Source organism: Numenius arquata, chromosome 2 (assembly GCF_964106895.1).
Source record: "Numenius arquata chromosome 2, bNumArq3.hap1.1, whole genome shotgun sequence".
Taxonomy (NCBI): domain Eukaryota; kingdom Metazoa; phylum Chordata; class Aves; order Charadriiformes; family Scolopacidae; genus Numenius; species Numenius arquata.
Window position 1 is genome coordinate 65,498,120 of NC_133577.1, and position 16,799 is coordinate 65,514,918.

The following is a 16,799-nucleotide window of genomic DNA, read 5'->3' on the forward strand; positions in this document are numbered from 1 at the left end:
CTAACTAATGCTGCTTTCATGAAAATATTTATTCTAATTCCAAGATTGTTGACATATGGTAATATAGCTAGATAGAAGCCCTTGTTGCGTACACATGTTTAAGATTGTTTCTCCTTACATATATCAATATATACTCATACTGAATTTCATCTGCTATTTTATCCATGAGTTAGAGTTCTGAGATACTTGTGGAGCTATATAGGTTATCCTTCATTTAAATATCCTGAATAGATCAGTAAATATAATTCAGAAATTTAGAGAAAATATAATATAATTCAGAGAAATTTAGTCTCATTTACTGCAAATATTATATTTGCCATTTTTAACCAGACCCGTTACCACAACATAAAGCAATAATTGTTCATAATAAAGTCATAGAGACATATGCACTTAACAATGCAAAAAATATATACAGTTTAAGAATACTCAATGGTTCTTCAAAAAGAGGAAGAGAAAAGTACATGGCTGGTGAGTGGCATGGAGAAGAAAGCTGTGCGCTAAAAAGGCATGGATAACTGTTGTTGGAACACTGAATTCCTTTAGCTTTTATTCCCTTGCCTTTCATGTCCTGCTTTGGAAAATCAGATGCTCTCAAAGATATCAAGACTTAGGTCGAACTCAAACATCAGCAACAAAAACACCACAATGTCCTAAACTGAATTTGTTGATCAATTTTAACTGACTATAGACATTTTATAGAATGTTAAGGAGATAATCCTCCTTTAATCATCAGTAAAAGGCTAAGTGATACCAATTTAGTTTTTCCCACCACCTGCATTCAGATGAGTGTACCTCAAACAAAATTCAACAGCTGAAAGAACTAACTACTAAAAGCTGACTTTTAGTATTTTACAACTTTCTGTCAGTTATGAATACACAATTTACAGACTAAGCCTCAATGCCAGCTAATATTTGCACATCACAGTAAGAGTAGTTGTTAAGAGTGTGTACATTTTAGCCAAAGAGTAAAATTTAATAGGGAAAGTGCTAATTAAAAGCAGAATAAGCTTGTTTCTATAGAAAAAAAGAGTAGTTTGGGGGTGATGGCACTTTGAGTAGTTTGGTAAGCAAGATTAAGGAATATGACTGAATTAGAATGAAGTGAATGAAGTTTATTACTACTTGAAATCAATTAGAGGTATTTTTTAAAGGATACCAACTGAAACATTTGTTGCACGGGTATAGAACTAAAAAGAAATCTGTGTAATATTTTTTTTTAAAAAATAAGTTCTTAATTCTGTTTGGTTTTATGCCATCACTCCATCTCCTTTCCTTTTCTATTGGGGAAAACAAGAATAAGGCAGAATGGCAATTTTATTAAACAATGAGACTTAAAATGAGCTGCAGCAATTGGACATTTTTATTCTTGGGGACAGATGAGTTAGAAACAATTTTCAAAACAGCAAGTATTAAAAAAAAGCTTAAGGGGGGGGGGAACTAGAAGAGGGAAAAAATGCAAATTTATTGCCATTTCTCAGGCTCATGAAATAGGACACCAAAATGAAAAGAGAGCTGTTCTTCCCTTTGAATGTACTCCTATTGTTTTGCTTAAATCTGGCTCTCAATGTTTTCTACTCTCAGGAGAGACCTCCTCACAGGAACCACACCATGTTGTCAACAGTTCCATTAATCTCTCTGACAGTTTTTAGGAAAGGAGTTTGAACTCAGATACTAATCTTGGAAAAAAAAAAAAAAAAAAAGTCCTCGCAAAAAACATCTAGTGGTTAAGTTTGTTGGCACTCATTCAGCTGTCCAGTCTTCACTGTACTTAGTTTCTGGCATATCATAAAGGGTACCAACCCTGCTCTTTGCCAAACAGGCAAGAGAGTACAAATAGCAGGTTTCATCTTCCACTGACACCTAATGTTTCTGCAGAAAAGACTGGGTGAAATTGTGTCTGGAGAATAATATTCCTGACGGATCACAGAGAAACGTTAGGATGTAGGGCGTCCTCTTTCCTCTATTAAAAACTCTCAAGCCATATAATGGCTTTCTCTCACTACAAATCTCAATTTGCAGTTAAGGAAATACTGGGATAATTGGGAGACTGCCTAATGCTGGTTGTAAATAGTGACTTTCATGAAATTTTTCCAGCTGTCTGTTCAAAACTGCAGAGCATTTTTACATTATGTAAGAATACGGAGTCAAATGGTTCATCTTTTTTAAAGATGTGAATGCAGTGAATACATCTACCCTGAACATAATAAATGTATGGTAAACTAAACCATAAAGTGAAAACAAATAGAGCAGATGGCTAAGTGTCTATCCAGGGATATGCTTATCCATTGCAAATGTCAAGTCTCTTCGAGCTTAGTTTCTGTAAATGTTACGGTAATAAGTATTCTGTAAGGAGTGCTCTCCTCTGGTCAGACACAGAGGAAGGTAATTCCTTAACAATGTATTTAATATCATAAACATTGATTATGTAGAAATGATAGATTCTGTCTCTATAAGAACTGCCATATCAAACCTAAGAACATGCTCGTATATTTATTTTGATATTCTGAAATGTATATTACATTGCAGATGGAGGAAAAACCTGCATCTCCCTTCTTTAGTAAGGCAATCAAACAATTCATATAGCAACAGAAAAACCAGTTGCTAAGATAAATCATATTCTGTTCAAAAGTATATTATTTTTGTGGTTGCTTCACATGCAAAACCTCACACACAAGCAACAATGAAGTTACTCAGACCTTGTAAACATCCACCAGAAAAAATGGCTTTACTAAAATAGGAGACACACCACAGTCTCATAAATCCAAGAAAATTAAGAAATGAGAGAGATAAAACACTTTTTAATGGTCACTGATACTATATACTGTGCCTGTATGCAGCTGTTTGGAGAAATACAGATATCAGATTTCTGTATGGAAACCTGGTACTAAAAACAGACCCAGGTGAATACTCTTAAGGCTTAACGTGTACAAAAGTTTGTCTTGATGAGATTCCTTTTAGTAAATGGAGAATTTACTGTCTTGCAAAGTCCCTCAGATCCACATGCAAAAGGATAAGATATGAAAAGTACTACTGTTCCTCAGAACAGGACCTACTCTGAGCAGATGCTGCAGGGCTTGACTTCATTTTCTCACTTGTCAGGATATTTTTCCTATCTTGTCGTGTTTACTTTCTGGCAATCTTTTAGCAAGTCTTCATGACCTTCCTCGAAATATAGCTGTACTTTATGACTTCAATAGAGAAAAGGGAAGTAACCTTCCTTTTTAGCTAGAAGCTCATTTTTATGTGCACTATTTTCTTGCTGAGATGGAAATCCAACTGTGTAATTTTTACATGAAAACATAATTTCATGATATTCCTATTTCATATTCTGCACTATTTTTTGGTACTGTGCAGTATTCCTCCACTGTTCAATGAACTAGAATGTCTTTCCAGTCCTCCTCCCGTGATAATAAATGATAAAAATCATTAAGGTAGTAACATTGTGAAAACTCCTAAGTCTTTTTTTCCATTAGAGAGCATTGCAAATGAAGAGTACCTGAGTGTTGTCCATAACTACTATGGACATTCATTATCCATACTATTCATCATTATCCATTCTATTCATCCTTCATATGCTACCTACTGCAAAGAAGTAGGTGTATACAGGAATGCTTAATTATGATTTTTCAATTCCCCAAAAAGGGCTAAAATTCAAATTAATCCCTGCCGAGAAACTTCCTCTCACTTTAAGTCACAAAAAGCCTAGCTTTTTATGGACATCATTTCTGGAACTTCTCCCAGACATCCAGGAAAGTGAGGAAAAGCTCTCTTGACATGGAGAGTTATGACATAAGAACAAGAGCTAGTTTTTCTCCAGGCATCTTCCAGGGTTAAGTATTTGCTTGCATCTATAGTAACTGCACACATTGTGCTGAAAATCACAACCCTCAGAGTAAGTATAGAATGCAACATTTGTGGAACACTGTATTTTCGGTAACATAATGCAAAACCTGATGCAAATTAAAACTGATACTGGAATATTACATCACTAACAAATCAGGATGCGTACTGAAGTCTCTACTGCATATGTATATCCTGTTTTCTAATGCATAGCCAGCTGTCACAGAATTGCTGAGAAAGGGTGGAAGGGTCAGTTGATCCTCAAATCACCTACTGATTATCATTGCATCTAGCTCAAATGAAAAAGGAGGAATAATTTTCATACATTTATTCCACTTCGGTTTTTATGAGGCATGATTGCTCTTTAGAGCCTGTATTTCTTCATACCTGATGCATTTTCATTAACAAAGGTTCTACATAATACTGAGAGACAGACAGTACAATTTGGATTCACATCCTCTGTGAAATCAGAATCATATTTTTGCTTAATTATCAAGAACATGTAACAATGTTAAGTTTTATCCTAAGTTTTATCCCTTATGGTGACCTTGGAATTATCTAATGTGACTAACAAGAAAAAGCTACCGATTCAAAAAACGCTAACAAATTTCTTAAAAACTGAATTGCAAAGTGAATTCACACCCTTTCAGTACTTTATGTCATAAGTTCTGTCCTTGAGGACTGAAGGAGGATGACTGAGAACTGAATATACCATTTAGTGAAATTATAGCCACCTGCGTAGGAGATAACAGCACCTAGTCAGGCCCAAGGAACACTAACACCTCCAAGGCTGGACAGCACAGAGAATCATCCAGGGATAAGGAGGCCCAAACTTCTCCCTGATGTAATTCATGTCTGAAAAGTACTGGGAGAGGAAGGGAGAAAGAACATTTTTGACCTGAGTAATTCCCAAAGATGGATCTGAGCTCAATGAGAAAATAAAGGTTTGATACATCAGACTGTTCTCTGGAATAAATCCTGCAGATGCGAGATGGCACTAAAGAACGGATTTCTACCAGGCTGAAATGCAGTAGCTGACATTTTCATGGGCCTTAACATGTTGAGCTGTGCTATCCAAGGGATAAAGTACACTCCACTCAGCTGGCAGGCAAGGCTGGAATCTGAGATGGCAGTGGTCTATATGGAAGAGAAATTAGCCAGGAACTCAGCACTTGAAATTCACTTATCCCAGGAAAACATGTAACACCATTTAACTAGCATAACCAATTTGCTTCAAAGCTGATGATGCCTAGAAAGTTATGGAGGAAATTCTGGGCTTCAAGTTCGGAAAACCTTCCTTTAGATCTAACCATTTCTTCAAAAGCTTTGCACACACTGTCCAAAAACAACTTCATAGATTAATTAGGGAAGCACGATCTCTCTTTACTAATAGCTGAAGGATGACAAGCCGTCATTTTCATCATAGCATAGTATTACCATCAACAGATCAGATGAAAAAACTTCAGCCACCCTACTGTCAAAATCCAATCATAGCATGCTAAGAGGAAATTCTTCAATAATTTAAGACCAGATGTTCTGGGCTACACTTGGGTTTTCAGATTTTTGAATGTTGATATTGACTGTGTGTACATGCTATGGTGCCTCAAACCAAATACTTCCCAATATTTAATGAATTTAAAAGGTTCATTTGATGAGAAGGTATTTGGCTACCTATCCATTTCATTGAGCTTTGTTTGGATCCCAGTAAAAGCATTACTGAACAATAAAATTGTGTATTTGTTTAGATTGAACATTCAGTTCTTTCCACCAGAAGGATATTTTCCCTATTTAATCCTCAATATGATAAAAGAATTATATAATCACAAGGAGCAAACAACATAAACTTGCATACACAGTTCATAGATCAGGAATTATGCCTGAAATCATCAAAACTTAGGTGTCCAAAAACAAGAAAAAAATCAATAAAGTTACTTGGTGTTACAGTTGTTCATTAAAGCATTCAAATATATTCTACACAGCTTTTGGACATATAGTTTTTCAGCAGCAATTAGAGACTGATGGATAGCTGCTGCAATACAGATCCAATAGTACACAACTCTGCGCCACAAGATATTCTGAAAAGTCCTCCTAAAAACTCTGGAAGATGCTGGAGTGATAGGACAAGAAAATAGGCATACTCCCTTCCAGAGGTCAGTTCGAAGTACCCATTCAAAGATGTTGAAATTTCAGTAAACATTACCTCTCTAGGACAAGACAGTGTATCAAGTCCTTTTCACAATAGCCAAGCTTCAGTTACTTGAAGCAAAAATTTTCTACTCCAGCCCAACAGCTTGGTTTTTTTATCCTGCTTACAGACCAGACACTCGTTAACCTCTCAGATCTCTGGAGAGTTGCGGTTTAAGGGAACCCAGGAGGAAAAGACAAATTTGGAAAGCTATTTATCCATCTCACTAGAATTGAGACATTATGGTTTTCATTCTTCCCCCACTCCCCAAAATACCAAATTTCCATCATCAGAGCTCTCTGAATAAACGAACATTTTGTTACTGGACTCAGGAAGAAAGAAACCACATGCCTGTTAGGGACAGAGAGAGGAGGAGTGGAGTATGTGCTTGGGAGCGTGTTTATTTGACTGGATTGCAGACGGTCAACCGAAGAACATGCAGATCATATATTTTTAAGCATTTCATAATGTCTTATTATTAATTCCAGCCAAAACCACCACGACCAAAATTATCTGAAATTGGTGCTTGTGTGTCCTGACCCCAAAGCCAACAATGGCTGCAAAAAAAAAATTAAAAAAAATTATGTTCCTCTCAGGTTTAATTTTTTTTTAATCGATTAGAAGGCAGTGCCCTTTAGAGTCTATGGAGAAGACAGGTTCCATAACTAACAAATTGAAATGTGGTCCCGGGTAAATTTTACTTCCAGGAAACCAAAATGTCGCAGTCCTTGAGAGAGGGAGGCTATAAGCAGAGGGCTCTTCTAAAGGAAGGAGTTTTTATTGAACCTGTCACTTGTCATTAAACACCCCATATTTTACCTTAGCCTGATATTTTCATTAGAGCATACAGACCTTTTTCATCTGTGAATGAAAGCATTCCCTTCAGCCTTGTGTTGAATATGGGGAAAGACTCTCTAAAATCGAGCCCACCCAAACAGGACAATTAGGTTCACAAAAGCAGGAAAGGCACTAGGGAAAATCAAGTAATGTTAATACTATGATATTTAAACATTTCATTCTTGACTATCACATCTTACTTCAATCTTAAATTCTTATATGCATTTAGCAATGTTTATTTTTAATCTAAGAAATACTTGCATACAATTATATAGAAAGCAACAGACACCAGTGCAGAATAAACCACAACATAAGCAAAGTGGAAAAAAGTATGTACTGCAGTATAGACATCTCTAATTGGAAAACCTGAACGTAAAATGGTAAAGATTATAAAATTATACACTTTGACATCTTTGTTCTCAAAACTTTAGCTTGCGTACTACACCACCAACCTACAACAAAGTAGCACTAGAGACAAAGAGAAAAATATCAAACTTGGCTTCCTCAAAAGAGACAATTGGTTATTTGTTTCTTGCACACTTATGCTACTCGGTTTTACATGTACAATCTCTCTCCGGCTAAAACACTTTATAAGGAAAGAATTGGATAGTACATTGTAAGGACAGCTATACATTCTAAAAGAACCCTGCCACAAAGCAGCATAATTTTTTGCCACCTAATTTCTGAGCAAAAGCTACCTCACTGCTGCCACCAAAGCTGTACAATCTCTTTGAAGTATCAGAGACTGGTTAAGTAGTTTTAACAGGAATTGAAGTTATCAGTAACCACAATATCATTGTCTGTCCATTCCTATGCGGAGTTGCACAAATGGATTACATAACTTACTGTTTCTTTAAAAAAAAAAGGAAAAAAAAAAAAAGAGCAATTTTCATATGCAAATAGGAGCTGAGAGAAAACAAATTTCAGGTTTTTCCCAATGCATTTAATTTCCGTAAAAGGGAAAGAATAATAGGGGAGAGAAGATGGGGAAGCCAGAAAAGAAAGTCACACCTTTCAAAATCTGAAAGTGCTACATGAAACCAAAAAGGATGATCTTGTGGAATAGTATCATTTCATAAATACACATAATGCACATAATTGCAAGGCAATCGTCAAATATCACTTATCTTCTCAGACTAAAGAATCTAGATTTACTCAAATGAAAATTACAAATCTAACCAAATATTGTATTAGTTTTATGAATTTTTAAAGACATTTCACTAATACAAGGAGGATTGTGTTATTCGAACTTAAGCTGCCACATAACGAGAGCCTTGTGGATTGCCATAGCATTGCCACCACAAAACCCATTAGCAGATGTAGAAATCCCACATCCCAGCCTTTTATAAAAGTTTGCAGTTACGAAATCATTTTCATACGCTTGGAACTTAACTATTTCAGTGCCCTGCACACACAGGACTGGGATTGAGGTGGGGAGACCACAAAGCAGTGCATCTGAGAGCATTCCACATGGACACATGTTTTTGTGGTTCCTTCAAAAGTTCTTAAGGAGTTGAAACTATCCCCCTGGAATTCCACAGAACAGAGTAAAGAAGTATCTGCTTAAATTAAGGAGGGGATTTATCTTTGCTAGTGAACTATTAGGATTTATTCTGTGTCTTCATTGTAGATGTATTAAGATATGTAGCTGGTAAAAAGAAACAGGATAATATAGAATGACAAAGTAAAACAGGTATGAGAAGGCTTGCTCTCTAAAGATTTAAAAAATAATCCTAAAAGACCTCAAGGGTAGATTACTGTATCCATGTTTATTTTCACTCACCAAAAGGAAAGTTATTTTTGTAAATTAAAGAAATCACAGGGAAATATCTATTATCTCCTCACTTAGCATCATGGTACCTTTGCTTTATTTAACATTTTTATGACGGTACTTGAAAACTTACCTTTTGATAAACTACCTACACCTAATATCAACATATATTTTGACTTGCTTTCATACGAGTGACTTTCATATGCCTCAGTAGATTTGAGCTAACCATATAATTCTGTGGGGCAGCACCACACTTTTATTTCAGAAATAAAGCAAACTGACTAGCAAGCATACCAAGAATTCATGAGGTAGAGCAGGATTTCACTGTCAAAGATGAGTAAACACAGAAAACATGGTCCTCCAGTTACCCCACAATAATTTCAATTTACTATAAGAATACTTAGTTGGTTATCTTTCATTTAGTGAAGAAAAAACATCAATATAGGGTAAAATCAGGGAAAATACACAAAACAGCTAAAGAAAAAGGCTGTTAGAAGAGCAGCGAAGAAGGAAACGCCACTCCAATCTCAGTACCGAAATGATAAAATTATTGCAACAATGCACTTCATAACCGAATTGACAGTTAAAACTAATTTTCCCTCTTATGAAAACAGAGTAAGCTACGAAGGCGACAGAGAGGCTGCTTTCTTTCAGTAACAAATTTCTTAGGTAAATTGAATTACTTAGGTAATTCAATTCCCATGTTACCTGAAGTTGTTGGGAGCTGTCATTAAGGTTATCCTCTCGTCTCCTGGCCTCCTCCAGCATCTGTGCACTCTTCTTTTTCTCCACTTGCTCTTTGTGCTTCAGATTTGCTACTTTCTTATTTTGATCTTTAACTTGCCTGCAAAAGAGAAGAGCACTCAGAGCACCATCCAGAGCATGCTTCCTGTCAGCCCCAGTGCTGGGCAGGTGGACTGGGCACGAGTGGAACCCTCAAGTACCATCACTTTCATTTGCAGAAGGTCACCAGCAGCAAACTCATCCTCAAGTGTTACCCTCAGCTGTTAATTCAGCCAAAAGAATGGATTGTTCTGCTAACTACCATTAACCTAAATGGGAAAATTTCTGAAACAAAACCCTTAACTATTATTTAATATAAACTATTAATCAAAAGATGCACCTTCCCTCTTGTGACTATGTGGTACGTGCTACATAGAAACGTTTTCTCTGTTCATACACACACGTACATACAAAAAACCACAGACATCTAATAGCCTATTTTGCTTTGGATACCACTATATCTAATGTAAGGAAAATAGGAGGATCAAAAGGGAAAATTAATGAAACACGACTTGAATATAGAGGACTACCTACAAGAATTAGGCAATCTGTTTCCAGAAGTAAAATTACTTCTTTTCAACCTCATGTCCTACTTGTTTACTAGATATTTTGAAGGATTTCCTATCCTTTCTTTTTACAGACACAAGACAGAGCAAGTAAGAACAAACTATTTCAGAAAACATGCATAATTTCCTTTTCACTTGCATCTATGAATTATTTTTGATGATCCTGGCAACTACCATTGCCTGCAGACAGGGTTTGGCCTTTCTGGGCATTAAGACACATGGAGTATTGAATCTAATTACAGACCCTTTAATCTCAGCCTCCTGACCACAGAGAACTTAAGTCTAAACTCTTAGTCCAATCAAAACAAAACAGGCTAGCTTTGCTTCCTCAGCCCTTTTCTCCATAATTATATCTGGAGCTTGGATTTTGGAATAAAAGACAAATTCTTCGGTCGTAAGATTTCCCCAAACATCATGCAAGTAGTAGAGAGGGCTCTTTAATTTACTGTTTAGAAAGCAGAATGATATACTAGCTTCCTATCTGGTATGTTATCCAAGCAGAGAGGGAAGAATGTTTCTACTGTATTTCAGAAATACTTTTAGAACAGATCACAAACAACTCTGCTTTAATATTTTCTTCAGAACTCATAACAAAAGTACAATCAGGAAGGTATCTTTTCTGATGAAGTCCTTTTTCTGATCAGTCCTTTTCTGATGAAGTTAAAAAATTATTGGTAATACTTAACTACCTTGTCCAACACTTACAGCTGATTTGAGTCAGGATGCTTTTTAAACACAACCAATATAATTGTTAAGTTATTCTAACCCAGTGCTGCACACTGGCAATGGGCGCATTGCCCAGTTTGAAAGCAGACTTGTTCAGTGATTAAACAAGTTATTGGAAATATTATGTTGGCAACAACTCAGCTTGTACAATACACGGTTCTATCTGTCCAATAAAATAAACATAGAGAGTAGAGCTAAGTCAATGCCAAAACTGAAAATATGTAAGGCCAACACATTCAATTCCATATGAGAATTCTTATTCAACTTCTAAATTAAAATTAGAGGAGTTAATTATTTTTTTTAAAAACTTGCAAACCTAGATTCACTTGTTAGAAAACTGGTCTGTATTACTGTAATCTACTGGTTAGAGAAGAGAAAACAATATTAGTAAAGCCACAACCCTCATCAAAATGTGTCTGAAGTAGATAATCTCTCCATGGTCCAAAATGTTCTTAAACAAAATATGTATTTCAAAGAAAGGAGTAATTACAAGGATATATACTACTGACATCCACCTTCTCATGTTTGAGCCAAAATTAATGTCTTTCTAACATAGTAGTTAGATATTTTGAGACAAACTCAAGCTTTCCTAAAGCAGTTTAAAAGATGGAAGTCTTAAAATTACCTAGTGCTTGTAATACTCAGATCAATCCTCATAACTGTCCTACTGTTTGGAAACTTGAATTCCTGTGCAGGGCACAGCTATCACTCTATATCTTTAATGTCAAAAAGTAACCAAAGTTGGGCAATAAACCCTTGAAATGATACAGGTATCTATGGCATTACCTAGAATTTCCCCAACTACCTAACTATATAACTGAAATGGTCACGTGGAACTAGAAATATATAAATCTAAAAGACTTGCAGTCATTTGATGCACGAGAACACATCTTATCTTATATCAATGCCCACAGTACCAAATGATAATTCTCGCTTTTACAATACTCCATGCATACAATCGTGCAAAAGGTTTAGCATATACAAGCCTTGAACATTTGCACCATGAAAGTTCTGCGAAACTTTTGTAAAGAGTCCATACTGTGATTCTGTAAAGAATCCTCTTTCTTCTGTCAGATAACTTTCAGTCTTGAAAGCCAAAGTCAGAGAATCATGTTTTTATATATACAAACAATATTTAAAAAATAAAGATACACACACACATAATTTTAATATCAGACCTCAAAAGCTTGATTAATAGGAATCACCCAATTCACTGCTCAATAAGACAGTTCTGTTGCTATTTTGAACACTGAAATACTACTGATGATTGTTATAGAACAATTCCATCTTCTCATCTCCACTGAAAAATGGACCACATACTGAACTGGAACAATAAAATAAAATACACAAAGTATGAGTCTTAAGCGAGCAGACTGCAACTGGTACGTTCTATGTGGAGACAGTCAAGAGGAAAAGAAAGATTTGCCATAATATATGTGCACAAGGAAGTTAATTAGGACTGCAGAAAGAATCAAAGCTCTGGAACTCCCTCAGTTTGAGATCTTCATTTTGTAAATTTAATGTTCTTTTAACTTTTTTGAATGCGATTACACACATATAAGGCACACAACCCTGTCAAAGGGAAAGTAAATTTTTAAAGAAATCCTTCCTCTGTAAGAGTATTTTTATTAAAACTGAAAAAATGGCACAAGATTAAAGGTAGCAAAAAGAGAATTATTTCATTACAATGATGGCAACAGCTTAGAGACTTATGAGTGTTTTCTAGGAAGTATTAGCGTTAGCATGTGCAGCAACTGAGCAAACACCAAGCTGCAATGCGCATGTGTAATTATCATAAAATGATGAGAGCACATGTATTTCTGAGAGATCAGAGCACTGAATATTACTATAGCTATATATTTCTACTGGAACTTCTTTTTAAAATGGGACTACAGAGAGAGAAAGAATGCCAGTGATTCTAATAAAAACTGGAGAGCCAGTTCACGTTCAATGAGATAAAGCTTTAAAGAAGGATATCACTGGAACCAACAGAAACAATAACAAAACTAACAAAAGCAAAACTACCTCATCTCAGAAGACATTTATTCTCGGACTCACCCTCAAATCAATAATAAAAAATGTTCTAGTCATATAAAAGAAGAAAAATCAAATGAGAATGTTTATTATGTTGAATTACAGTCAATTACACTCATTTTGGAAATAATTTATTTTGGTTTTTTTAATAGAAATTTTCAAATAATTATTTTTTTGAGGTACAGCTCCTAAAAAATATGGCACTCAAAAGTGAAAAATCTTTTCCATTGCTTAAAATCTTTCTTCATTTCACAATATGTTATGCAAATACTGTTAAAATGAAATATATTAGAGGAAGGGAAGTAGAATCAGAATCAGGCTTCTGATTTACAAAAATAAACCCCAGAGTCTTTCAACTAAAGACAGACCAAGATTTTCAGAGTTAATCATTTCACATCCTTTCATCTTGAGTGCCTAATTCAAGCCATATGCCTGCTTAAAAAAAAAGGTAAAATTTCTCAATCTGGACACTGAAAATAACTATTAATTTCTATTAATTAATTAATTTTAAAAAGGTACACCTCTCCACTTCTCTACAAAGTTCTTGAATTTCCAGTATGAGGTATAGCCGAACACCATGAGGGGATGAATTAAAGTAATCACAATAAGCAATAAAAATTTTCAAATTAGTAGATTTCACATTTTAAAATAATTTTAAAACAGGAAGATGCACATAAGCAATAGAAAACCAGTAGACCGTCAGTCACTCCTGAAAAGTGATTGACAGGTCACTTTATTACCTGTGAGTCCTTTTGAAGAGTCTCCCTCCCTAATGAGATTAATTGCTTTATAGGCCCTATTATTTATTAAGGCTTTTATGAAATCATTTTTTTTCTGTACTAATGTGGATATTTTTTGCATTTAATACTAATCTCATTATCTTATACTGGAATGCACATCAGCATATGTAGCTGTTAATTCTTTCCTCATATGGATTTTCATGCTGCATGTTAATGTAACGTAAGCGATTATCCTCATCTGGTTATTTTTTCTGGCGTAATTTCAAATGTTCTTCTTGTAAAATAAAAGGTGACAAAATGTTAACTGAAAATATACTTAAGTTAATTTGAATTTTATAATCATATTTTAAAATATTTTTCCTTCACAGTTATGCACCTAACACACAACCGTGTTTTCATAATAACCCAAGTATAAATATACATTTACAATGCATTCGAACCACCACAGAAGCTTACCTTCCAGATAAAATGTATACACACATGCTATATTCCACCTAGTGAATACATGCACCAAGAAAAAATATACAGATCTTGTGCGCAGCTATAGAAACAGCCTGTTTTATTCATCTGACTTAGGCACTCAGAAAATATTTCTGTGTGTCAGTCAGCCATGTCAGAAAGATGGTTTAGCTCGAGCCTTCATTGACGTAGCATTACCACCACCCACAGGACAGTCCACTGCTGCTGCAGCTAGTAATCCTGATGGACATATGAATTTCATTTGCTTTAAAGCACACTTTGCTCTTCAACATAATTTAAATTGATGCAATAGTTAACATTACTGAAAAAAACTGCAAAGAAAAGTGTATGCAATGAAGCACTATATTACTTAGTTTAAAATTGCCAATGTGCCTTGTATTATGAAATATTAGATTCTACAGTGTATAATATAGAATCATAAAATCATGGAATATCTCAAGTTGGAAGGGACCCATAAAGATCATCGAGTCCAACTCCCTGCTCCTCGCAGGACTATCTAAAACTAAACCATATGACTAAGAGTGTTGTCCAGATGCTCCTTGAGCTCTGACAGGCTTGGTGCCATGACCACTCCCCTGGGGTGCCTGTTCCAGTGACCAACCACCCCCTCAGTGAAGAACCTTTTCCTAATGTCCAACCTGAACTTCCCCTGATGCAGCTTCATTCCATTTTCTCTCACCAGAGAGAGGAGATCAGCACCTCCTCAAAAGCACTTTGTAGTCCTAAAAGACACAGGAGAGTGTATTCATTCACTCGCGGAATGAAATGGAGCAGCCATCTGAAAGACCGTAACACTACAGAGATTTAGGTCAGAGCGCAAAACACACTACCAATGGGGAAAAACTCTGGAAGTAAGTGCTGGAAGGCAGGAAACATTCAGCTAAGTTGCCCAGACCTTTATTAGTAGTCCTGTTCATTAACGATTACATGGGTGAATAAAAAGGAAATTTTTACTGCAAAAAAATCAACATCAACAAAATGGGATGCTAGCAATCTGAGTTGGACTGATTTAAAAATCACAGGAAAGTGTCCAACTTATTACATTATCCCCATCATTTCCTTTATCACTTCTTTGTTTTTTAGGTCTGCCCTAACAAATATTTTAGCTGGCCATACCCTTAACCTCAATTTATGAATTTAAAAGATCATAAACACAGTGACATAGCTAAATTGTTGGGTTTGGGTTTTTTTTTTTTTTGTAGTTTTGGTACACAAATAAAAACATTTACATTCTGGGAAGTACAGTAGTAAGAAGCCAAGGAAAAACTCTTCCCAAAAATGCTACTTTGTTTTGAAAATAAGAAAAAAACCCCTGTTTTGAAAGGTTTTGCTTTAGCTGTTGGTTGCTCAAAACTCACTTTACCTAACCAGTGGTTGATCACCAAACCACAGAGAATAATGGCAGTGTTTGGAAAGCCAAATTGCTTAACCTCAAGAAAAAGAAAGTGATGAAAGGAAGCTAAATAAGTGATGAAGGAAACAGAACTGACCACATCACACAGTCCCATCACCACAACTCGGTGTGTGATTGACAGTCAAAGGAAAGTTGCCAAAGGCTGAACAAAATTCCCTATCTTACGCACTGAAAAATTAGGATCAGGGAAGTTACACACTGCTGAAGATCTACATGGAATTTAGTATGGATGGATTTATTTTTTTTATCTGGGGTTCTTCCTTTGCTTCATTGGGCTGCACCTTGAAATTACAGCTTCTTAAGTAGCTTGTCACTATTCTTCAACATTATACTGTCAAAAAAGAGTGCATTAAGTTACTAAGTAAAAGAAAGAATAATTTCATTATGCTTTTCAAACAGCTTGGTTTAATATTACTGCCTCCGTTGCACATTGCATTCCAATTAAAAGACCAACCATCATACTTTCAATGAGTTGCTCTTGTTCGGATGCACAGCTCGCAAACTCGAGCACTAAATTACCTCCTCTGCTTGTGAGTCTCTCCTCTCACAATCTCTCATCGTTTTGTTACACTGTTCCTCGCTGTTCTGTGCCGTTTATATGACAAGGTAATATATGCCAATGAAAATATTAACAGACTCTGAAAATTTAACTGGTCTGCTCTATGTGAGTCAAGAAGTCCCACAGTGGCTTTAAGAGATGGGGAGGGTGGACTTCATTTCCTGAAGCTAGGAAACTTTGATTTTTAAAAACAAAGTGTGTGTTCATATCAGCACTGGAGGGGGCAAGGCATGAAGACTAGAAAGGCTACTGGAAACCAGCTTGCCCTTAAATTTTATGAACAGGAGCCTAATAGTGCCTGAATCAAGAGGTGTCAAGTCAAAGGCTAGAAGCAGATCTCAACTCTACACTGGTTGTCCTCTTTCCTCATTGTTAAGAATCATCTGCTCTGTTAAAATCTGTTAGAATTTACTAAAGGCCTTCAAACTTGGGCCTAAGCTTCTCTGAGGTAAAACAGTCACCTTTCAAACACAACCTCCCATATTTGGCCATACAACATGTAATTATAGGTTAATACAATATTTTTTAAATTTTTTTTCTCTTTTTGTATTAATCTCTCTAATTTGACCAAGAAATTTAAACAAAATGACACACGGTAAACCTGAATGCTACAGGTACTTCCAGTGCTTTACTGAGAAAAGTTATTTCTCACCGATCAGTAGGCAACATGCATATATGGAAGCAATTTTCCTTATGATAGAGTGAAATGATGAAGTTAGTGAATTTAGAGAAAAGTATATAATAAATACATTAGAGGAAAGAGAAATCTAAGGATGAGAGGCACATGTCTCAGATGCATGCTTTAAGCAGTATCAAACTAATCTATTTCAAGGAAAATAAACTTATCTTTTCCTTCCATTGCTT

At 35.5% G+C, this 16,799-nt stretch overlaps 1 protein-coding gene across 1 annotated transcript in view; it reads right to left on the minus strand.

Annotated features, from left to right (window-relative positions):
- Window positions 1-16,799, minus strand: part of ERC1 (ELKS/RAB6-interacting/CAST family member 1) — a 300,150-nt gene that overhangs the window by 127,821 nt on the left and 155,530 nt on the right. The window contains exon 13 of the mRNA XM_074168034.1: window positions 9,342-9,477. Within this exon, the coding sequence (XP_074024135.1) occupies window positions 9,342-9,477 (136 nt within the window). The remainder of the gene's footprint in view (window positions 1-9,341; window positions 9,478-16,799) is intronic.